This window comes from Coregonus clupeaformis, chromosome 1 (genome assembly GCF_020615455.1).
Source record: "Coregonus clupeaformis isolate EN_2021a chromosome 1, ASM2061545v1, whole genome shotgun sequence".
Lineage (NCBI taxonomy): Eukaryota > Metazoa > Chordata > Actinopteri > Salmoniformes > Salmonidae > Coregonus > Coregonus clupeaformis.
The window spans coordinates 81,866,595-81,892,205 of NC_059192.1; the positions used below are offsets into that span (position 1 = coordinate 81,866,595).

The window sequence follows — 25,611 nt, forward strand, 5'->3', positions numbered from 1 at the left end:
ATAGAACTTCATTTTCAAGCATATTTTCCCAAAGCCTTTTTCCAAGAAAGCTATTCATTAAAACACTCGAGACACTGCAATGATGCCAAAAACTGCAAGTAGGTTTTGACAAATTAACTAATTCACCCATTCATGCAATGCACATGTACGCATTGTAAATCCTATACCCTGGATATGTTTGTCAAATATTGTGACAGAAAATGGTTTGTTGTCTCTTTTCCACTGTCTGTGGTCACAGCTTTTATTGTGACAGACATCTTTTAAAATTGAATGATGACATGTAATGTGTTTTATATGGAAATGAAGCTACTATAAAGTGAATGCATCCTATTTAACACACTTAACCTTTAAGCTCTCGTCACAGCCATCGAGTAGCTGATTTAGATCTGAGTTTTTTTTTTTTATGTATCTGATAACACTTTCTATGAGGCTCATGCATTTGATGTATGACTTCTTCATAACAGATTAAATGGAGGAGCAAATAATATTTAGCAAATTGTGTTCAGTGTTTCCCCACACTGCAGTGTACACACACGCACACTCTTTTAGCTTATCTCTTTTGGTCTTAGACTGAAAACTGGTTGAATCAATGTTGTTTCCACGTCATAAAAAAAAAATCTATGTGATGACATTGAATAAACGTGGAAAACTGATTGGATTTGAAAAAAGTAATCAACGTAATGGAATTTTGTATTTTATTCACCCAACCTTTTACCTAAATCCAATGACATGGTGAAATGTTTTGTTGATTTCACATTGAATTCATATTAGTTGACAACTCAACCAAATGTAAATTAAAACTAGACATTGAACTGACGTCTGTGCCCAGTGGGTTATCTCTTCAGTTAGTCCTATGATTAAGCGTCTGATTGAGCGTAGTCTGGCAGTGGCCCCCCTTGGCGTCTCTGCATGGCCGGCTCCCCACTCGGATTCCCTGCATCTGACCACTTATTGCCCTCTATTTCTCTCGCTATGTCTCGCCTACCGCAGGATCGGAGCCCTAGGACCGTGCCTCAGGACAACCTGGCCTGACGATACCTGGCTGTCCCCTGTTCACCTGGCCGTGCTGCTGACCCAGTTCTGTTGTTCTTACTTCAGCTGTGGACCCCTGACTTGATTTCACCTTGACCCTGCTCATTGACCCCCCCCCCATATGTTTGTGCCTCGTAGAAAGTGTTACCAATAATCATATCATCAATATTTAATTGAAGTAATGATCAGTTTGCCATTGCCCTAAATAGTCATGAATGGATGTCAGATCTTCATGTAAACAGTTTTCAAGTTAAATGGTGCAGCACACTGTTTCTACTCTGCCTACCATTTGATTGGCCCCTTGAAAATAATTGTAAATTTGACCAGTAATCCATGTTGGATTGGTTCACTATGCTAACATTATTTTCTACTACTTATTTTTGTGAATGAAATTCCCCACTCTTTGTATGAATTTGCCCAGTTTGTTTTCATGGTGGCTAGTTGTCTGCTGGCCAGTGTGGTTGTGTTGTTCATTGGTGGAGCTACTTTTAGCAGAGTGCATGCTCTTGGTCCTCTCAGGGGCGTGTATTGGTGCAGGGCCTGTTGCAGATTGAGAGGAGTGGGGTTGCTTCTTCTCAAATGAGCAGAAAGGCTCAAATCTGCTATACAAACGACTACTGCCGCCCCGATCGTTACGCCAGGTTCCTGATGCAAGGCTTGTCCTTTCATGCCTTTCATCAATGGCAGTACGCTGCCCCTGTGTCCTAATGGATGTAGCTCTGACAGGAGGGTTTTGCTGCAGCTCGTCAGTGCTAAAACGAGGGGCTGATGATTTTCCTATATCATCAGCAAAGTGGTTCTTGTCCATCTTTAGCCTGGTAGGGGATCTGGTTGGATTTGCGGTGCCAATCTGCGGTGCAACCTTTGTCTCTCTGTTTGGTCTTTGTTCCTCTTCCTCAGCCACTATGGTGTCTGAGCTACCACCCCTTTTTGGAATTCGTTTTTCCTTGGTTAGAGGGGAACCCTCTTTTTTCTCTGGTATGTTGAGCAATGATCTGATTTTCTTGGAGCTCTTCTTGAGGAAACGAGGTGAGCTCATTGCTGTACTGGTGGACTTGTAAGTGGGCTCTTTGCTGTTCATATCAAGGGCTGCTGCAGACACAGTTCTGGAGGGAGGGTCTTTCCAAATGGAAACAGGATGGCTCTTTATGTCCACAGTGTTTTTGACGTCATAATGAGAGACAGATATCTGATCCTTGTTCAGATTTGAAGAATATCCTCCATTCTGTACACCCACTCTTATTCCACCACCATCTGCCTGTTTCCTCACAAAGGCCCCACCATACATGTGACTGGAGGACTCTTTATTGTTTCTGTAGTCTATGTTGGACTTTGGGTCTGCCACACTGTGCCTTTTGTGCCAGTTGTCTTGGAGGAGCTCAGGGGTTTTGATTACCAGTCCCCCTTTGGCTCTGCCCAGGCTGGCATAGACAGACTGATGTGGGTCTCTTCCTGGGCCATAGCCAATGTTATTCCTAGGATCATCCAAAATCTGCAGACTTTGCTTCTTCATTATAAACTCATCCTGTCTCATTCTGTTTTCCATTGATGTTGCTTGATTCCATTGCATTGATGAGTAATACGGTTTATTGTTTGGCCTTGCAGAGGGATCGACCTGACATATGGAAGCATTGTTTGAGTAACTGTTTGTCTCCGGTTGCTCTTGAATAATGGACTTGAAAACAAGAGATGACCTAACTCTGGAGGGAATGAATGAGCTAGCTTTGTTTTCCTGAGCTTCATACTGGTCCAGATAATCACAGGATTCCCCAATAGGAGTGTCAGTGTTATTGAGGTAAGACTCTATCCTATATGTGCGCAAGAAGGACTTAGCCGTGTGCTCCAAAGTTGGCATGTTCTGCTGCATGGAGCGGACTTGTTTGTCATTCCCATGGTAGGACTGCCGAATATTGTGACCTCTGTACATCTGTGCCCCCTGAGAATGGTCCTCCATGGCATTGGAAAAGTGGCTTCTTCCAGGGGCGCAGTGATAACCTCCATCTCCAGCCACATTCCAGTTGCTTGCCCCATACCTTGTGTTGTGTGGAACATACAAGACTTCTTGTCTCTCCCCAGCATAACTGTGCCTTTTCAGGAAGTTCACAGTCTCTGCAGACTGGAACTGATGGATGGGGTTTTGAACACTCACACCATGATTGATCATGGGTCTGTGTTCAAATGGCTCCTCCTCATAAAATCTCTCCTCCATCTCTCCGATAGGACTCGTCATGCCCGTCTGTCTCTCACAGGCTTTCCTGTACACTGTGTCGAGGGTATGTCTCAACTGGTCCTTCCTCTCAAAGGCTTGGCTGGATTGAGAAGCATACTTTGCCAGAGCATGTCTTCCATTCCTTTCTAGTAACACACCCTCGGGAGGGGCGAGAACTGCTGGCACGGAGGAGCGGGCGAAGAGCGTTCGAAACTCCTCGTCATAGGACTCCACCAGTTGGCCTGTTATGACCTGCACCATACTCAGGTTGATTTTCTCATAGGACCACATGAAGCTGGGTGGAGAAGAAGAAACATAGAGCAGCAATTACTTCAGTGTCAAATATAAACTCTAACAGACATTTCTAGCTCAGTCTATACACAAGGTCAACTGAGGTAAACAGTTTTGCATTATCAATAAATTGTCTGCTGTCAACCCTTAGCATCTCTAATTAATCTCTAAGTTATGGCACATTTTTCTATCAAAGATAAGCCTTTGGCTGTCTAAAGTAAAACATTAATATTGCCTTATCTGTTACTCATTAGGTATTCTAGGCTTCTACCTCACCGAAATGCTCTTTTTGAAAAGTTAACCCTTTCAGAGACAAATCCCGAATCTTAAATGTTTTCATATCTCAAGAGAAGTTCCGTGTTCAACTTAGAAATCAAATACAGTCTCTACAGAAAGCCCTGTGAAGTAACATTGAACAGAACAAAAAAAAATATATATATATAATTGTCCAAGCTTTCATACTTATATTCCATGCACTGTTTACTTTACAGAAGTAAAAAAAACACAATTAAGATTGGGGTCAAAAGCCAGAATTTTTTTTTTTGTGGGGTAGATCAGCTTTAATATTTCAGATAGATTGTAACTTCCATCTATGTAATTGTCTTCATCACTTCCAATCCCCGATATGTTTTTTTCTCTCGCAAATATATATATATATATATATATACATACATACATACACACACATATATATACAGTGAGGGAAAAAAGTATTTGATCCCCTGCTGATTTTGTACGTTTGCCCACTGACAAAGAAATGATCAGTCTATAATTTTAATGGTAGGTTTATTTGAACAGTGAGAGACAGAATAACAACAACAAAATCCAGAAAAACGCATGTCAAAAATGTTATACATTGATTTGCATTTTAATGAGGGAAATAAGTATTTGACCCCCTCTCAATCAGAAAGATTTCTGGCTCCCAGGTGTCTTTTATACAGGTAACGAGCTGAGATTAGGAGCACACTCTTAAAGGGAGTGCTCCTAATCTCAGTTTGTTACCTGTATAAAAGACACCTGTCCACAGAAGCAATCAATCAATCAGATTCCAAACTCTCCACCATGGCCAAGACCAAAGAGCTCTCCAAGGATGTCAAGGACAAGATTGTAGACCTACACAAGGCTGGAATGGGCTACAAGACCATCGCCAAGCAGCTTGGTGAGAAGGTGACAACAGTTGGTGCGATTATTTGCAAATGGAAGAAACACAAAAGCACTGTCAATCTCCCTCGGCCTGGGGCTCTATGCAAGATCTCACCTTGTGGAGTTGCAATGATCATGAGAACAGTGAGGAATCAGCCCAGAACTACACGGGAGGATCTTGTCAATGATCTCAAGGCAGCTGGGACCATAGTCACCAAGAAAACAATTGGTAACACACTACGCCGTGAAGGACTGAAATCCTGCAGCACCCGCAAGGTCTCCCTGCTCAAGAAAGCACATATACAGGCCCGTCTGAAGTTTGCCAATGAACATCTGAATGATTCAGAGGAGAACTGGGTGAAAGTGTTGTGGTCAGATGAGACCAAAATCGAGCTCTTTGGCATCAACTCGCCGTGTTTGGAGGAGGAGGAATGCTGCCTATGACCCCAAGAACACCATCCCCACCGTCAAACACGGAGGTGGAAACATTATGCTTTGGGGGTGTTTTTCTGCTAAGGGGACAGGACAACTTCACCGCATCAAAGGGACGATGGACGGGGCCATGTACTGTCAAATCTTGGGTTCCCTCAGCCAGGGTATTGAAAATGGGTCGTGGATGGGTATTCCAGCATGACAATGACCCAAAACACATGGCCAAAGTAACAAAGGAGTGGCTCAAGAAGAAGCACATTAAGGTCCTGGAGTGGCCTAGCCAGTCTCCAGACCTTAATCCCATAGAAAATCTGTGGAGGGAGCTGAAGGTTCGAGTTGCCAAATGTCAGCCTCGAAACCTTAATGACTTGGAAGATCTGCAAAGAGGAGTGGAACAAAATCCCTCCTGAGATGTGTGCAAACCTGGTGGCCAACTACAAGAAACGTCTGACCTCTGTGATTGCCAACAAGGGTTTTGCCACCAAGTACTAAGTCATGTTTTGCAGAGGGGTCAAATACTTATTTCCCTCATTAAAATGCAAATCAATTTATAAAATTTTGGACATGCGTTTTCCTGGATTTATTTGTTGTTATTCTGTCTCTCACTGTCCAAATAAACCTACCATTAAAATTATAGACTGATCATGTCTTTGTCAGTGGACAAACGTACAAAAACAGCAGGGGATCAAATACTTTTTTTCCTCACTGTATATATACAGTGGGGAGAACAAGTATTTGATACACTGCCGATTTTGCAGGTTTTCCTACTTCTAAAGCATGTAGAGGTCTGTAATTTTTATCATAGGTACACTTCAACTGTGAGAGACTGAATCTATTTGTTGTCATTCTGTCTCTCACTGTCCAAATAAACTCTTTGGAGGGAGCTGAAAGTCCGTATTGCCCAGCGACAGCCCCGAAACCTGAAGGATCTGGAGAAGGTCTGTATGGATGAGTGGGCCAAAATCCCTGCTGCGGTGTGTGCAAACCTGGTCAAGACCTACAGGAAACGTATGATCTCTGTAATTGCAAACAAAGGTTTCTGTACCAAATATTAAGTTCTGCTTTTCTGATGTATCAAATACTTATGTCATGCAATAAAATGCAAATTAATTACTTAAAAATCACACAATGTGATTTTCTGGATGTTTATTTTAGATTCCGTCTCTCACAGTTGAAGTGTACCTATGATAAAAATTACAGACCTCTACATGCTTTGTAAGTAGGAAAACCTGCAAAATCGGCATTGTATCAAATACTTGTTCTCCCCACTGTATATACTTATTATGGACACAGTATGCTTTACATTAGTTATCTTGTTGTTATTTGTTGTTGTTATTAGTCCCATCATTCAGCTCCATTCAACACCTCCCATCTATCTCTTAACACCATCCATATTGGATTTCTATTTGCCATATATTTTTCAACTGTACTGTGATGTTTTACAAAAGTTCTGAACCTTTCTATTCTCATTGTTTCTACAGATCGTAAATTGAAAATATTTTTTTTTGCTAAAAGTATTATTATATTATTGATCGATTCACTATGACTTTTCAGATCATCCAGTAGTGCTATCTGCAGGGTTAGCTCCAGGTAAATATTGCAATCCTTTAGCCATTCCTGGACCTGCATCCAAAAACAAGCTACAAATGGACAGTACCAAAACAAATGATCTAATGATTCTGTCTCTTCGCAGGAAAATCTGCAGAGCTAGGAAGATTGTATCCCCCATAAAAATAACATTATATTGGTAGCAAGAATTTATGTAATAATTAAAATTTAAAAATTCTAAGTTTTGAATCCGGCGTCGTTTTGCGTATCAATTCATAAACACTATGCCATGGGATCGGTACGTCAAAAATCTCTTCCCAACTATTTTGCAATCTATATGACACGGCTGTCAATCCTTTGGTCCTTAAATGAAACTGGTACACATTTTTATTTATCACAATTTTCTTTAACCAATAATATTCTTTAAGGCAAGGCCGACAGACAAGTTCCTTACTTTTTCCCCCTTCCACTTTCCTTTTCCATTTTTGCGGTAATGCTGCAATTATTTGGTTGTAATTTTGGGTAGAGCAGACATTTCCATATGTTTTTTATCAATTAGTATATTTGAGTTTAACCACAATATTTGTTGCATTATTTGTTCTGTCGTTTCTGGAGGATTCAATTGAAATTGCAACCAACTTTCTATGGCTTGTTTTAGAAATAGTGATATTTGGGAGATTATTTCCTTTTCAAATAATTGAAAGTGAGAGGTTGTAACCTGAATAAAGTGAAAAAGGTAATTCTTGAACATTGGGTGAGACAATCTTACTAATTTGCTTGAGAACCAGTTCGGATTTAAGTATAACTTTTGTATGACAAGCTTTTAGTGATAGGTCTAATGCTTTAATATTTAATCATTTGTCCTCCGAATTCATATTCATTATATAAATAGGCCCGTTTAATTTTGTCTGGCTTGCCATTCCAAATAAAATTGAATATTTTTTTTCCATATAATTTTAAAATACTGTTCGCTAGGCGTAGGCAAGACCATAAGCAAATAGGTAAACTGGGATAATACTAAAGTGTTAATCAGGGTGTATTTTCCACAAACTGACAGGTATTTACCTTTCCATGGTAGCAAGATCTTATCTATTTTTGCTAACTTTCTATTAAAATGTATTGAAGTGAGATCATTTATTTCATTTGGGATATGTATTCCGAGTATATCCACATCACCATCAGACCATTGTACTGGTAAACTACATGGTAATGTAAAAAAATTGTGTTTTTTAGTGATCCAATATGTAATATAGTACATTTATCATAATTTGGTTGTAATCCAGAGAGGTTAGAAAATGTATCTAGATCCTCTATGAGGCTGTGGAGGGATTCAAGTTGTGGATTTAAAAGAAAACATCCATATAAGCCTTAGCCTGTTCAAATAGTCACAATTACAATACAAAGAAAGAACATCAAAATGACTCAATAAAGTGGATTGCATTTAAAGCTAAAGAACATTTTAATCAATATTGGGAAAGCCTTATTCTGAACCACTGGGCTCCTAGTTCCATTTACCTGTATGATCCGTACACCACTGTTTGGCAGTCCACCAATAGAAACTTCTGCTCCATTGCTCCATGAAATGTAGCTCCTGAACGACAGACGTAATCCGGACCCTTCACTGTGCGTACTCTCATGTTCTGTAGACCAAGACAGTCAAAGTGGCATCTTAGCAAGGCCATTCTACGGTAACACACCGTTTTATGCAAAGCTTGAATATTATCAGTATTCTCTCATGAAAGGTATATTGACTCTCTGAAATAACGAGAGAGCTTTATTGCGGCCTTAAACAAATGCTATGATAAGAAAGCATAGCTATACCTCTGGTAACAACTACCTCGCCCTGTAAACTACCTCGCCCTGCAAGATAGAGTGAGAATTACGTTTTCAGTCTGTCATTTTGGGGGCCTACTGTCAGTGGTTCAGGTTAATTCTGAAATCCATCTACAGTATATAACACAAGACACTGCGATAACCTTAACCCTCCCTACTGCCACACCTCACAGTAAATTCTCTATCAGATATAGAGGTACCTTACTCTGGAATTCTTATCTTCACATTGCCAAAACATTATCATCCCTCAATAACTTCAAGTGAATCACTTTGGTGCAAATAAATGAATAACAAATCAATACTGTGTATACGATGAGAGAAGGATCAGTCGGCACATTTAAATATAAACCTCTAAGTACATGCATTACCATTGTAAGAGAGTATGTGAACTTACCCTAAGTTTTTGGATTTGGATGTCTTGATTCTCAGCCATTGAGAGAAAGCTTTGCAGATGAAATTCATCCAGAAGCACATAAACTGGAATTCCTCTGATGGAGGCATCAACCGCTTCTTTGAATATATCCACATCTGTAAAAATGTCCATTACAATTGCAATAACCTGTAATGAAAGAAGGGAAAATAACAAAAACAATGATTTATTAAAATAATTAGCATACCATTGTAACACCTTAGTGTTGATGGACCCACCTTTTGGATATTTTGTGATATTTTGTGAATTAGGGTATGAGGCATTGTGCCGAGCTGTGGTGTAGTGGTAACACTCCCCAGCACATGTCACATATGACACCCCATTGGAAACTGGGAGTTCAATCACCGTGTCCACAATTCCCACTGTTGCTCCCACCTACCTGTATCCCCCTCTCAGTAAAAGTGTCAAATACAGTGGGAAAAAAAAGTATTTAGTCAGCCACCAATTGTGCAAGTTCTCCCACTTAAAAAGATGAGAGAGGCCTGTAATTTTCATCAAAGGTACACGTCAACTATGACAGACAAAATGAGATTTTTTTTCTCCAGAAAATCATTTTAAATGAATTTATTTGCAAATTATGGTGGAAAATAAGTATTTGGTCAATAACAAAAGTTTCTCAATACTTTGTTATATACCCTTTGTTGGCAATGACACAGGTCAAACGTTTTCTGTAAGCCTTCACAAGGTTTTCACACACCGTTGCTGGTATTTTGGCCCATTCCTCCATGCAGATCTCCTCTAGAGCAGTGATGTTTTGGGGCTGTCGCTGGGCAACACGGACTTTCAACCCAGCCACGTTTCATCTTCAATGCCCTTGCTAATGGAAGGAGGTTTTCACTCAAAATCTCACGATACATGGCTCCATTCATTCTTTCCTTTACACGGATCAGTCGTCCTGGTCCCTTTGCAGAAAAACAGCCCCAAAGCATGATGTTTCCACCCCCATGCTTCATAGTAGGTATGGTGTTCTTTGGATGCAACTCAGCATTCTTTGTCCTCCAAACACGGACGAGTTGAGTTTTTACCAAAAAAGTTCTATTTTGGTTTCATCTGACCATATGACATTCTCCCAATCCTCTTCTGGATCATCCAAATGCACTCTAGCAAACTTCAGACGGGCCTGGACATGTACTGGCTTAAGCAGGGGGACACGTCTGGCACTGCAGGATTTGAGTCCCTGGCGGCGTAGTGTGTTACTGATGGTAGGCTTTGTTACTTTGGTCCCAACTCTCTGCAGGTCATTCACTAGGTCCCCCTGTGTGGTTCTGGGATTTTTGCTCACCGTTCTTGTGATCATTTTGACCCCACTGGGTGAGATCTTGCGTGGAGCCCCAGATCGAGGGAGATTATCAGTGGTCTTGTATGTCTTCCATTTCCTAATAATTGCCCCCACAGTTGATTTCTTCAAACCAAGCTGCTTACCTATTGCAGATTCAGTCTTCCCAGCCTGGTGCAGGTCTACAATTTTGTTTCTGGTGTCCTTTGACAGCTCTTTGGTCTTGGCCATAGTGGAGTTTGGAGTGTGACTGTTTGAGGTTGTGGACAGGTGTCTTTTATACTGATAACAAGTTCAAACAGGTGCCATTAATACAGGTAACGAGTGGAGGACAGAGGAGCCTCTTAAAGAAGAAGTTACAGGTCTGTGAGAGCCAGAAATCTTGCTTGTTTGTAGGTGACCAAATACTTATTTTCCACCATAATTTGCAAATAAATTCATAAAAAATCCTACAATGTGATTTTCTAGATTTTTTTTTCTCAATTTGTCAGTCATAGTTGACGTGTACCTATGATGAAAATTACAGGCCTCTCTCATCTTTTTAAGTGGGAGAACTTGCACAATTGGTGGCTGACTAAATACTTTTTTCCCCACTGTAAATGTTTTAAATATTTTTTAAAGAATAATGCATTACTACCGTTATAAAATGTATAGGTGTTTATTAATTGTTGTTTTAGATTTCATATTATTTTCATGTTATATCCCTATATTATACCCTGGCCATCAGATGTACAGTACCATGACATAGACCAACCAGGTGAATCCAGGTGAAAGCTATGATCCCTTATTGGTGTCACTTGTTAAATCCACTTCAATCAGTGTAGATGAAAGGGAGGAGACAGGTTAAGAATGATTTTTAAGCCTTGAGACAATTGAAACATGGATTGTGTATGTGTGACATTCAGAGGGTGAATGGGCAAGACAAATTATTTAAGTGCCTTTGAATAGGGGGTATGGTAGTAGGTGCTAGGCGCACCGATTTATGTCAAGAACTGTAATGCTGCTGTTTTTTTCACTCTCAACAATATGATTGCCAACAAGGGTTTTGCTACCAAGTACTAAGTCATGTTTTGCAGAGGGGTCAAATACTTATTTTCCTCATTAAAATGCAAATCAATTTATTATAACATTTTTGACAAGCTTTTTTCTGGATTTTGTTGTTGTTATTCTGTCTCTCACTGTTCAAATAAACCTACCATTAAAATTATAGACTGATCATGTCTTTGTCAGTGGGCAAAAGTACAAAATCAGCAGGGGATCAAATACTTTTTTCCCTCACTGTAGCTAGCTTACACCTAACTAATGCCAAAGAGCTTACACATTGTTTTTACAACAGCCATCTTAGCATAGCCCTGTTCTGCATAATGGCCACTGCGTCCCCATCCCAAGACGAGCCTAGAAAAGCACTCGAACCCCCATGTTCTTGTACTTTCAGCTCCATGATTGCAGGGAAGGATTTTCACCTTCTATGCATCAATTGCCTGGAAAGGTAACATACTCAGGAAGCACTCGACAACCCCGAGTCCTGTAAGCATTGTAAATTGCTCTTTAGAGCGGGTTTGAGAAGGAGGTTAAAACACTTCGCTGTCTCTAACCCCTCCTTTCTTCTGACGACAGTGTAGGGGGGAAGGTGAGTTAGGGAATGACGAGGATGACGACCCTGAATCCAGATGCTTGGGATTACGGATCAAAACCTCCGTGCCTCCTGTAATGCCATCCAAGGCTGTGGTCGTACCATGAGTCTGGCGGTGGTGGGAGAAAGGGCTCTTAACAGACAAAGAAAAAGTAGACCTCCTGGATGACCCTGTGTTGTTCAGCCATGCTGTCGCCACTGTCCCACTGCCCCGCTGTCGCCACCAAGCGCCGGAGGAGATGGCTGCCGTTTTACGGGCTAATAACCAATTGTGCTATTGTGTGTGTTTTTTCACGTTATTTGTAACTTATTTTGTACATAATGTTTCTGCCACTGTCTCTTATGACTGAAAAGAGCTTCTGGATATCAGGACAGCGATTACTCACCTCGTACTGGACAAATATTTTTTCCTTAACGAGTCGGACGCGAAATATTTTCTTCAGACACCCGTCAAGGCCCAAATCCCTGTCATTCGCATGAGAAAAAGACAGGATATCGGGGACGTAGGTCGGGGTGCCTTGTAAGGATCCGACGGCGAGTGGGTAATTTGCATCTACCATCAGTCCTATTAGCCAACGTACAATCATTGGATAAAAAATTGACTAATTACGATCACTGATATCCTACCAACGGGACATTAAAAACTGTAATATCTTATGTTTCACAGAGTCATGGATGAACGACGACATGGATAACATACAGCTGGCGGGAAATACGCTGCATCGGCAAGATAGAACAGTTGCCTCCGGTAAGACAAGGGTTGGCGGTCTGTGTATATTTGTAAACAACAGCTGTTGCACGAAATCTAATATTAAGGAAGTCTTGAGGTTTTGCTCGCCTGAGGTAGAGTATCTCATGATAAGCTGTAGACCACACTATTTACCAAGAGAGTTTTCATCTATATTTTTCATAGCTGTCTATTTACCACCACAAACCGATGCTGGCACTAAGACCGCACTCAATGAGCTGTATAAGGCCATAAGCAAACAGGAAAAAGCTCATCCAGAGGCAGCACTCCTAGTGGCCGGGGACTTTAATGCAGGGAAACTTAAATCTGTTTTACCTAATTTCTACCTGCATGTTAAATGTGCAACCAGAGGGAAAAAAACTATAGACCACCTTTACTCCAAACACAGAGACACGTGCAAAGCTCTCCCTCGCTCCCTCCATTTGGCAAATCTGACCATAACTCTATCCTCCTGATTCCTGCTTACAAGCAAAAACTAAAGCAGGAAGCACCAGTGACTCGGTCAATAAAGAAGTGGTCAGATGACGCAGATGCTAAGTTTTCAACCTGTCCCTGACTGAGTTTGTAATACCAACATGTTTCAAGAACACCACCATAATCCCTGTGCCCAAAAACACTAAGGTAACCTGCCTAAATGACTACTGACCCATAGCATTCACGTCTGTAGCCATGAAGTGCTTTGAAAGGCTGGTCATGGCTCACATCAACACCATTATCCCTGAAACCCTAGACCCACTCCAATTTGCATACCGCCCCAACAGATCCACAGATGATGCAATCTCTATTACACTCCACACTGCCCTTTCCCACCTGGACAAAAGGAACACCTATGTGAGAATGCTGTTCATTGACTACAGCTCAGCGTTCAACACCATAGTGCCCTGAAAGCTCATCACTAAGCTAAGTACCCTGGGACTAAACACCTCCCTTTGCAACTGGATCCTGGACTTCCTGACGGGCCGTCCCCAGGTGGTAAGGGTAGGTAACAACACATCTGCCAGGCTGATCCTCAATACGAGGGCCCCTCAGGGGTGCGTGCTCAGTCCCCTCCTGTACTCCATGTTCACCCATGACTGCATGGCCAGGCACGACTCCAACACCATCATTAATTTTGCCAATGACACAACAGTGGTAGGCCAACAACGATGAGACAGCCTATAGGGCGGAGGTCAGAGACCTGGCCGTGTGGTGCCAGGATAACAACCTCTCCCTCAATGTGATCAAGACAAAGGAGATGATTGTGGACTACAGGAGAAAGAGGACCGAGCACACCCCCATTCCCATTGATGGGGCTGTAGTGGAGCAGGTTGAGAGCTTCAAGTTCCTTGGTGTCCATATCACCAACAAACTATCATGGTCCAAACACACCAAGACAGTTGTGAAGACGGCACGACAAAGCCTATTTCCACTCAGGAGACTGAAAAGATTTGGCATGGGTCCTTAGATCCTCAAAATGTTCTACAGCTGCACCATCGAGAGCATCCTGACTAATTGCATCACTGCCTGGTATGGCAACTGCTCTGCCTCCGACCGCAAGGCACTACAGATGGTAGTGCGTACGGCCCAGTACATCACTGGGGCCAAGCTTCCTGCCATCCAGGACCTCTATACGAGACGGTGTCAGAGGAAGGCCCTAAAAATTGTCATAGATTCCAGCCACCGCATGGCAAGCGGTACCGGAGCGCCAAGTCTAGGTCCAAAAGGCTTCTTAACAGCTTCTACCCCCAACAGATCCTGAACAGATCATCTACCACCCCCCCCCACCCCCCCTTTACGCTGCTGCTACTCTCTGTTTATTATCTATGCATAGTCACTTTAACACTTTAACTCTGCCTCCTGTAGCTCAGTTGGTAGAGCATGGCGCTCGCAATGCCAGGGTTGTGGGTTCGATTCCCACGGGGGGCTAGTATGAAAAAATTTATGCACTCACTAACTGTAAGTCGCTCTGGATAAGAGTGTCTGCTAAATGACTAAAATGTAAAAAATTGACATATTACTTCAATTACCTCGACTAACCTGTGCCCCCTGCACATTGACTCTGTACCAGTACCCCCTGTATATAGCCTCACTACTGTTATTTTACTGCTGCTCTTTAATTATTTTAAATGTTTTACTTATCTATTTTTTATTTAACACTTATTTGTTGGTTAAGGGCTTTGTAAGTACGCATTTCACTGTAAGGTCTACACCTGTTGTATTCGGCGCATGTGACAAATAAAATAAAATGTTATTTAAAAATGTTATTTGAAGTGTGACATGCATAAGAAAGAAGGCGAAGCCTTCAACCTCTGCCTGCCCTGCAAACCCGGGCCCTGTGGCAGCCCGTTGGTCACTGCAACTTGCCCAAGCCTCACAGCAGGGAGGGGGCACCAAGCTGGCCCAAGACCCCATGGCAACACAGCAGACTGACAATTCCCAGGCTAAGATCTTGAACAAAGGCAACCTGGAGTTAAACAGTCCTTTGCTGTGGCCGCAGCAAAGTTCCGCCCTCCTAACCACCCTAAAGGGGGCAGGATGGGTCAGCCAATCTAGGGCACAGCCCTAAGCAGCAGAGCAGGATAGTTTGCAAAGCCTACTGCTTCCTTGCCCTACCCTCTTTCTCTGGTTTAACATAAGCCATCCGCCTCGCCTGACAATGGGGAGGAACGTCTGCGTTGTGGGAGAAAAAAAAAATCCCTTTGTAACAGCACACTTGCATGACATTGCTCACATGGGAAGATGGAGGATGTGCATTGTTACCCCCAAGTGTTCTTACCCCCTTGGACTCTCCCCTCGGCACCTTCTCAGGTTCTAGGCAGGGACGAAAGTCAGCATGTCCGCTCTCCCTTGGGTCTCTTCGGACATACAAAGCTGGATGACAGATTGCCATTTGCCCTTTTACTATGACCCCCCATTTCCCTCGCCTTACGGCATTTTCACCTCTAACCGTCTGTTGCGTGAGCAACACAGTAAAAACAAGCCCACGTGGGCAGCTCCTCCTTACTACCAGGTGCCAGAAGAGATATGACACAATCCCCCGTTTTTATAATGATAAACAGGGATGAAACGCATGTGATGACCAGGAAGGCCCTGGTTAGCAGTGATCACTCTCCTGCTTTATAATCAGTCCTGATAGCCACTGTTACGCAGGGATCTGCAGACCCAAACGTACGGAAAGATTTACCACCCTCACCCAGTAGCCATGGCCCTTTGGGCATGGCCAGTGGGAGGATAAATCTGAATGCGACAAGCCGGCCACTCAAGATCTTTCACGATCCAGAGTGCCGGTGCCACTCCTATACGTCCACTTTTTGGAAAAAGAGACAATGCATTTTTTGGAGAAGTGGTGTGACGTACACAGATCATTCATAACCCTTTCTAACCCTAACCCTCTGTTTGCAAGGTTTCTATGCTTCATTGCAGGACCTTTTTGGACAGAGTGAAGATCTCTAAAGGAACAGTTAACTGCTATCTCGCCTGTCACACAGGCCTCGACAGTTACACAGTAGGGTAACAGCCTCTGTTATGTTGCTTTTAGGATGTGCGTCACTTACACAAAACCAGTCTCCAAGCCTTTAGCTCCGTCACTGGGACCCTTCTATTGTGCTTGAGGCTTTCTCATGGCAGCCTCTTGAGACGCTGGAAAGCAGGGAGATATAATACTTATGTTTCTAACCCACTTTACTGTCTGCCCTACGCCTGCAAAGCAAGTGAGTGGGCTGCACTCACTGTCAACCCACCGTTCATGCCTTCAGTTTAACCGGGGTCCTGCTGGGTACATTCGTACCCAAAATCCCACCTGCATGCCTAGGGTCATTTACAACTGTGTTGTTGTGCCCTGGAGCTTGTGGTTACATCCACCTCTCACCCAGTTTACGGAAGTAGAGCTTCTCCACCGTTTGTGTCCAGCATGTGCCTGCTGCATTTGCTTGGATAAAAGCGAGAGTATTGCTCGAGTGACAGTGACCTTTGTGTTTTTTGGGCACCTCCCTGCAAAGGGAGGTCCCCTACCTCATTAATGGCTATCTTGAGATAGTGGAGGCTATTCTATTGGAAAATATAGTAGCAAGGGTTACAGCCCAGAATGGCTCGTTCCACCAGAGGTATGGCTACCTCTTAGGCACTGTTCTAAGACATCTCCTTATGAGAGATTTACGCTATGGCATGTTGGGCCACCCCTCATACGTTTCTGAAGTCTTTACCGACTGGATGTCACTGCACCTTCGTGGGGCATTCTCCCTCAGTGTTGAAGCCTCTGAGCGGTGATGCTGTTGAAACTACCCTGGCTTTGGAGAGCATGTCTGCCTTATGGGAGTTGGCCATATGCCTTTAGTGACACATTGAAACGAAACGGAACCCCGGTTCTATGAGAATATGAATGAGATGTGTCACCACTTTTCCCTGCTTGCAAGAGTACAAGGAAGAGAGACATTGTCGAGAATTAACAGTTGGTGGACGAGTGGCTCACTTTATGGAGGAGAGGGGCTCACCTCATTCGCCACTCGATCTGTCTGTCACCAACAGACACAGTGTGAATGGATACTTCAAGCTTGTTAACGACCCTTAAGCGTTTCCCATAAGTGACACATCACACTCACATTTTCATAGAACCGGGGTTATGCAAGTAACCTAAAGTTTAATTTGCAGCGGCACCTATACTTTATACTTATGAAGGTAAATTGCAAAACCTGATTTTGTAGACCCGCCCTGACACCACCTCAGACATGCTTGACTAGTGGAAAGGAAAAGTGTGTATAATTTCTCTCTTGGAGGAAAGGGAGTTGCTCTGTAAAAAAAAATTGGGCCAGGAATCTGGTTATTATATTTGTCATTTTGTCTTGTAATAGTTTACATTTGTGATTCTTGAGCTATCACATTCACACACAAAGAGACAGTCACAGTTGGGGAGCAGGCAATATTATCAAAACATGAGGCTTTCTACTATTAGTCCACAAAGGTGCTTTCAGCAGCTTTAAAAAAACACACATTTTGTGATTTGAATTCCATAAACAACCATTAACGTTGCCATTGTTGTGGACACAATGCATTGCAGGATTACAGTACCTGTCTGGCATCCTGAATCTGTTTACGGATCACCTCTTTGATGGTGGGGCTGTTTAGTCTGGGTGGATGGAAGATCAGATCTATATTAGTTTGCAGTCTATCATGCATGACCTCCGGCCATCCTAACTCCAGATCGGGTGTTGCTATGTCTGAGTGCACAGGCCAGTACGTCCCAGTTGAGGACTTGCTGACCGGAGTGTCCGGAGCTGGGCCATTGATTTCCTCTGTGTGGTTGCTATGCAATGGCTGTGAGGTGTTTGTAATGATGAAGTGGAGTTCATCTTCTGAGAGGAAGCTCCCTATCCGCTCGGCCTTGAGGAACTCCTGGTAGCTCTCTCTGCCACCATTCACCAGGGAATCAATAGCAAGGCGATAGGCCTCCTTATAGTGGGGATGAATGTAATCCTCAGCCTTCAACTCTCCCTTCAAGGAGGACAGCAGGGAGAGTTGTTGGGATTCCATCATCACAGTGGCTAAGCGAGTCCTGTTACAGATGGTGGACGCTAGAAGTCAAATGGACAAGAAGCAAGGTGTTAGAAAAACTATGTGATAGCGAGTGTTTTCATATAAATAAATGATATGTGTTTTCACTGAAAATCCCCATTTTGGTATTTCCCCAGTTCATGTTTGTCCAACTTCTAGGAAGATTATAACCCACTTAACCCAAAGATTTTCCCAAGTTTTCACCATCATTGTAAAGCTATAGTTGTTTTGGGGAATTCATTTCTGAGTACTTTTTAAAAGATTTGTACTTATTTAATGTGATTAGTGATTAATTTACAATAAGGTCAACCCTGTTATGTGAACTAAACTCTCGTTTTAATATGGTAAAACTATTCATTTTCAAATTATGTTTTCTAACTTAACATTGAACATCTAATACTCAAATCATAGTGTAAAAGCAGGTGAGCTGGTTCTACAATTTTTGGCAATTTTCTGATGTTTTGTGGGCATAACACGTTAACCCTGTTAGATAGATACATAGGCTAATCATGTTTTACCAAGTTAAGCATGCATTCAATAGCCCCTCCCTGTTGCACACAACATGCTTCCATTCCCCTATCACAAGGGGAGTTATAACTGATTTAAGATGAAATCGTCAACCCTGTTTCCATCAACAATATCACTTTAATAGTCACTTTTATAGTATTCTTTCTTAATTTAACCTCATGAGATGGGAAAACATGTTTGTTATAAGGTTGAACATGTGCTATTTATGACAGAATATTAAAATTAGCTGAAAGAAATATATATATACAGTGGGGGAAAAAAGTATTTAGTCAGCCACCAATTGTGCAAGTTCTCCCACTTAAAAAGATGAGAGAGGCCTGTAATTTTCATCATAGGTTCACGTCAACTATGACAGGCAAAATGAGAAAAAAAAATCCAGAAAATCACATTGTAGGATTTTTTATGAATTTATTGCAAATTATGGTGGAAAATAAGTATTTGGTCAATAACAAAAGTTTCTCAATACTTTGTTATATACCCTTTGTTGGCAATGACACAGGTCAAACGTTTTCTGTAAGTCTTCACAAGGTTTTCACACACTGTTACTGGTATTTTGGCCCATTCCTCCATGCAGATCTCCTCTAGAGCAGTGATGTTTTGGGGCTGTCGCTGGGCAACATGGACTTTCAACTCCCCTCCAAAGATTTTCTATGGGGTTGAGATCTGAGACTGGCTAGGCCACTCCAGGACCTTGAAATGCTTCTTACGAAGCCACTCCTTCGTTACCCGGGCGGTGTGTTTGGGATCATTGTCATGCTGAAAGACCCAGCCACGTTTCATCTTCAATGCCCTTGCTGATGGAAGGAGGTTTTCACTCAAAATCTCACGAAACATGGCCCCATTCATTCTTTCCTTTACACGGATCAGTCGTCCTGGTCCCTTTGCGGAAAACAAGCCCCAAAGCATGATGTTTCCACCCCCATGCTTCACAGTAGGTATGGTGTTCTTTGGATGCAACTCAGCATTCTTTGTCCTCCAAACATGATGAGTTGAGTTTTTACCAAAAAGTTCTATTTTGGTTTCATCTGACCAAATGACATTCTCCCAGTCCTCTTCTGGATCATCCAAATGCACTCTAGCAAACTTCAGACGGGCCTGGACATGTACTGGCTTAAGCAGGGGGACACGTCTTGCACTGCAGGATTTGAGTCCCTGGCGGCGTAGTGTGTTACTGATGGTAGGCTTTGTTACTTTGGTCCCAGCTCTCTGCAGGTCATTCACTAGGTCCCCCCGTGTGGTTCTTGGTTTTTTGCTCACCGTTCTTGTGATCATTTTGACCCCACTGGGTGAGATCTTGCGTGGAGCCCCAGATCGAGGGAGATTATCAGTGGTCTTGTATGTCTTCCATTTCCTAATAATTGCTCCCACAGTTGATTTCTTCAAACCAAGCTGCTTACCTATTGCAGATTCAGTCTTCCCAGCCTGGTGCAGGTCTACAATTTAGTTTCTGGTGTCCTTTGACAGCTCTTTGGTCTTGGCCATAGTGGAGTTTGGAGTGTGACTGTTTGAGGTTGTGGACAGGTGTCTTTTATACTGATAACAAGTTCAAACAGGTGCCATTAATACAGGTAATGAGTGGAGGACAGAGGAGCCTCTTAAAGAATAAGTTACAGGTCTGTGAGAGCCAGAAATCTTGCTTGTTTGTAGGTGACCAAATACTTATTTTCCACCATAAATTAGAAATAATTTAATAAAAAATCCTACAATGTGATTTTCTGGATTTTTTTTTCTCAATTTGTCTGTCATAGTTGACGTGTACCTATGATGAAAATTACAGGCCTCTCTCATCTTTTTAAGTGGGAGAACTTGCACAATTGGTGGCTGACTAAATACTTTTTTCCCCCACTGTATATATATATATATATATATATATATATATATTTTAAGTTACACTACCCAAAAGGCACTCTATTAGTAGAATGACACTTGTAATGTTTTGTTGTAATAGTTTCCCTTAGTTCGTTTTTTGGTTAATCAAGAACTTTTCAGAGTATGTAATTAGCTCATTTCAATACATAGACATCATTCTAGCTGTCAGACTGTACACATCAGAAATAGGTGTTCATGTTGTCAGAAGCACACTGTGTTCTAAACTATTAGCTGCAGCTGGCCCAGCTTGTACAGACTTGTTGATTAATATAATGGGAAGCCAACTCTGGAATTTAGCTTCTCAAGTGTGATTCGCAATGCCTAGTGAACTTTCAAGTACATTTAAATGGGCTGGTATAAGAAGAGTTCTAAAATGAATAAGGCTATATTATCACAGTTTCCTACAGTAATGTTGGAAGTAAAGAAGGGTTATGCAGAAAAAAAATCAAATCAGATTCCTTCAGAAATGCTGAAATACTAGGACCAAAGAGTACAATATTAAGGCAGACACATGCCATTGTGTGGATTATCATATGAAAACAAATATCATCCATGTTGTTAGTCATTTGTAGGTGGCATTCACTGACACACAGGCCTCTGGCTTAACGGAATATAATTTCTTATATAAGAGGTTCAATGAAGTCAAAGGAAAAGGTGTGTATTTCCAACGACCAGTGCTGTGATACATTAAAGGGATAGTTGGGATTTTGGCCATGAAGCCCTTTTTCTACATCCCCAAAGTCATATGAACTCATGGATACCATTTTCTGTCTCTGTGTCCAGTATGCAGGAAGTTAGAGGTACTTTTGTGAGCCAATGCTAATTAGCTTAGCGCAAAGACTGGAAGTAGCGCATAAATAAAGGGCTTAATTACCAAAATCACGAACTGTCCCTTTAAGATCTCCTTTAAACTCAGATATTATTAACCATAGATGTAGAGCATGGCAGCATTCTCTAATTGACAGCAGACAAATACAAGCATTCCAACTCAAAATCGAGCCTGATTAGAAACATCAAAGGTTCGGGTGATGAAATTATTAAAGGTGTTTATTTGACACCCTCTGATTTTCACCTCACCTCAAGCTATCAAATTACATTTAAGATACTTCTGTTGGCCCAATGCTCTAACCACTAGGCTACCTGCTGCCCCATACTAAAAAATAAAACAATAATCCCTATAATAAAACAACCCATGGTCACTAGGACCAGCTAATTGAGCACAGCAGTATATCATATTATTTATGTTATAAACTTCTCATTATTCTGTGGTGGGACAGATGGATATTCGGCTATTTAGTTAAATGAAAGTCAATGGAAATGTGACAGGATTTGAGGCAACCTCTATGACACAACCTCTATTGCTCTCCACACTGCCCTTTCCCACCTGGACAAAAGGAACACCTATGTGAGAATGCTGTTCATTGTCTACAGCTCAGCGTTCAACACCATAGTGCCCTCAAAGCTCATCACTAAGCTAAGGACCCTGGGACTAAACACCTCCCTCTGCAACCGGATCCTGGACTTCCTGATGGGCCGCCCCCAGGTGGTAAGGGTAGAGAACAACACATCTGCCACGTTGATCCTCAACACGGGGGCCCCTCAGGGGTGCGTGCTTAGTCCCCAACTGTACTCCCTGTTCACCCATGACTGCGTGGCCAAGCACGACTCCAACATCATCATTAAGTTTGCCGATGACACAACAGTGGTAGGCCTGATCACCGACAACGATGAGACAGCCTATAGGGAGGAGATCAGAGACCTGGCGGTGTGGTGCCAGGATAACAACATCTCCCTCAATGTGATCAAGACAAAGGAGATGATTATGGACTACAGGAAAAGGAGGGCCGAGCACTCCCCCATTCTCATCGACGGGGCTGTAGTGGAGCAGGTTGAGAGCTTCAAGTTCCTTGGTGTCCACATCACCAACAAACTATCATGGTCCAAACACACCAAGAGAGTCGTGAAAAGGGCACAACAACGCCTCTTCCCCCTCAGGAGGCTGAAAAGATTTGGCATGGGACATCAGATGCTCAAAAGGTTCTACAGCTGCACCATTGAGAGCATCTTGACTGGCTGCATCACTGCTTGGTATGGCAACTGCTTGGCATCCGACTGCAAGGCGCTACAGAAGGTAGTGCGTACGGCCCAGTACATCACTGGGGCTGAGCTCCCTGTCATCCAGGACCTCTATACCAGGCAGTGTCAGAGGAAGGCCCTAAAAATTGTCAAAGACTCCAGCCACCCAAGTCATAGACTGTTCTCTCTGCTACCGCACTGCAACCGGTACCGATGCACCAAATCTGGAACCAACAGGACCCTGAAAAGCTTCTACCCCCAAGCCATAAGACTGCTAAATAGTTAACCAAATAGCTACCTGGACTATCTACATTAACCTTTTTTGCATTACCTCTTTTACTCATCACATACACTGCTGCTACTGTTTATTATCTATCCTGTTACCCAGTCACTTTACCCCTATCTATATGTACAGTGGGGAAAAAAGTATTTAGTCAGCCACCAATTGTGCAAGTTCTCCGACTTAAAAAGATGAGAGAGGCCTGTAATTTTCATCATAGGTACATGTCAACTATGACAGACAAATTGAGAAGAAAAAAAATCAAGAAAATCACATTGTAGGATTTTTTGTGAATTTATTTGCAAATTATGGTGGAAAATAAGTATTTGGTCACCTACAAACAAGCAAGATTTCTGGCTCTCACAGACCTGTAACAACTTCTTTAAGAGGCTCCTCTGTCCTCCACTCATTACCTGTATTAATGGCACCTGTTTGAACTTGTTATCAGTATAAAAGACACCTGTCCAAAACCTCAAACAGTCACACTCCAAACTCCACTATGGCCAAGACCAAAGAGCTGTCAAAGGACACCAGAAACAAAATTGTGGACCTGCACCAGGCTGGGAAGACTGAATCTGCAATAGGTAAGCAGCTTGGTTTGAAGAAATCAACTGTGGGAGCAATTATTAGGAAATGGAAGACATACAAGACCACTGATCATCTCCCTCGATCTGGGGCTCCACACAAGATCTCACCCCCGTGGGGTCAAAATGATCACAAGAACGGTGAGCAAAAATCCCAGAAACACACGGGGGACCTAGTGAATGACCTGCAGAGAGCTGGGACCAAAGTAACAAAGCCTACCATCAGTAACACACTACGCCGCCAGGGACTCAAATCCTGCAGTGCCAGACGTGTCCCCCTGCTTAAGCCAGTACATGTCCAGGCCCGTCTGAAGTTTGCTAGAGTGCATTTGGATGATCCAGAACAGGATTGGGAGAATGTCATATGGTCAGATGAAACCAAAATAGAACTTTTTGGTAAAAACTAAACTCGTCGTGTTTGGAGGACAAAGAATGCTGAGTTGCATCCAAAGAACACCATACCTACTTTGAAGCATGGGGTGGAAACATCATGCTTTGGGGCTGTTTTTCTGCAAAGGGACCAGGACGACTGATCCGTGTAAAGGAAAGAATGAATGTATTGTATATGTAATGTATATGTATCGTGATATTTTGAGTGAAAACCTCCTTCTATCAGCAAGGGCATTGAAGATGAAACGTGGCTGGGTCTTTCAGCATGACAATGATCCCAAACACACCGCCCGGGCAACCTAAGGAGTGGCTTCGTAAGAAGCATTTCAAGGTCCTGGAATGGCCAAGCCAGTCTCCAGATCTCAACCCCATAGAAAATCTTTGGAGGGAGTTGAAAGTCTGTGTTGCCCAGCGACAGCCCCAAAACATCACTGCTCTAGAGGAGATCTGCATGGAGGAATGGGCCAAAATACCAGCAACAGTGTGTGAAAACCTTGTGAAGATTACAGAAAACGTTTGACCTGTGTCATTGCCAACAAAGGGTATATAACAAAGTATTGAGAAACTTTTGTTATTGACCAAATACTTATTTTCCACCATAATTTGCAAATAAATTCATAAAAAATTCTACAATGTGATTTTCTAGATATTTTTCTCAATTTGTCAGTCATAGTTGACGTGTACCTATGATGAAAATTACAGGCCTCTCTCATCTTTTTAAGTGGGAGAACTTGCACAATTGGTGGCTGACTAAATACTTTTTTCCCCCACTGTATATATCTACCTCAATTACCTCATACCCCTGCATATCGACTTGGTACTGCTACCCCTTGTATACAGTATAGCCAAGTTATAGTTACTCCATGTGTATTTATTCCTTGTTTTACTATTTTTCTATTATGTCTCTCTGCATTGTTGGGAAGGGCCCGTAAATAAGCATGTCACTGTTATCTACACATGTTGTTTACGAAGGATGTAACAAATAAAATGGTATTTTATTCGTAATTTTAGTAAAGTTTTCCCTATTGTGCTTTTAAACCAATGTTTTGGAATCTGCCTTTCACTGCTATTGTGCGATGATGCAATGTGTCATTTTGAACAAACAGGTTGATTGTATATCAACTTAAACAGTTTCTTCAACATACATACATTACATTTTATGAGAAAATATTTAAATGAATAGAGATTATGCTCATTATTATGCTTATTGGCTCATATGTCTATTGTTATTTGTTCATATTCCACTGAATTCTTTGAAAGCATATTCTACATTCCAGGTCACAACAGTCTAATGTTAAACTCTATCGTAGTTACTTACATTAAAAGTACGAGTTATAGAAAATTGATCTTGTAGTTGCCCAATAAATCCCAGTCCGGCATCTTTCAATGTATTCTGTTGACTGTTTAGCCGTATTGGAGGAAAAGCTGATATATGCCACCTGAAAGTAACAAAGACAAGGAGGTGTCTCAACATGAGAAGCACTCTGTGCATGGAGGGTGTGGATTCCAGTTCACATGCAAATAGCTCAGGCTTCAAACTTGCTCACAGCACAGGGGCTGCCATAAACCTGTTTCAGATGGGTAGCCACACCCACCTCTTCTTCTATGAGAGTTCAAAGTTCAATTGTGTCTTGGACAATGGAGGTTCTGATAGTCAGCTATCTTTTCTAGCAAATTTAAAGGAGGCTTTGCACTTTTTACATATAATATGGCAATATATAAGTAAGCTTTAACAGTGCTTGTTAACTTACTTGATGACATTTACACAGTTTACAAAACATTA

General features: G+C 42.1%; 1 protein-coding gene and 1 non-coding gene across 2 annotated transcripts; one reads left to right on the top strand and one right to left on the bottom strand.

The window, feature by feature from the left end:
* Nucleotides 1-781: 781 nt before the first annotated feature.
* LOC121584180 (protein FAM83B) lies at nt 782-25,252 on the bottom strand. Its single transcript, XM_041900018.1, has 5 exons — nt 25,147-25,252; nt 17,619-18,121; nt 8,883-9,047; nt 8,171-8,295; nt 782-3,536 (listed from the first exon to the last, which is right to left on the bottom strand). The coding sequence occupies exons 2-5, from the start codon at nt 18,081-18,083 to the stop codon at nt 1,403-1,405; spliced, it is 2,889 nt and encodes a 962-aa protein (XP_041755952.1). The 5' UTR covers nt 18,084-18,121; nt 25,147-25,252; the 3' UTR covers nt 782-1,402.
* Nucleotides 14,407-14,480, top strand: trnaa-cgc. The gene has a single exon. It is a non-coding gene; the product is annotated as a tRNA-Ala (tRNA).
* Nucleotides 25,253-25,611: the final 359 nt, after the last annotated feature.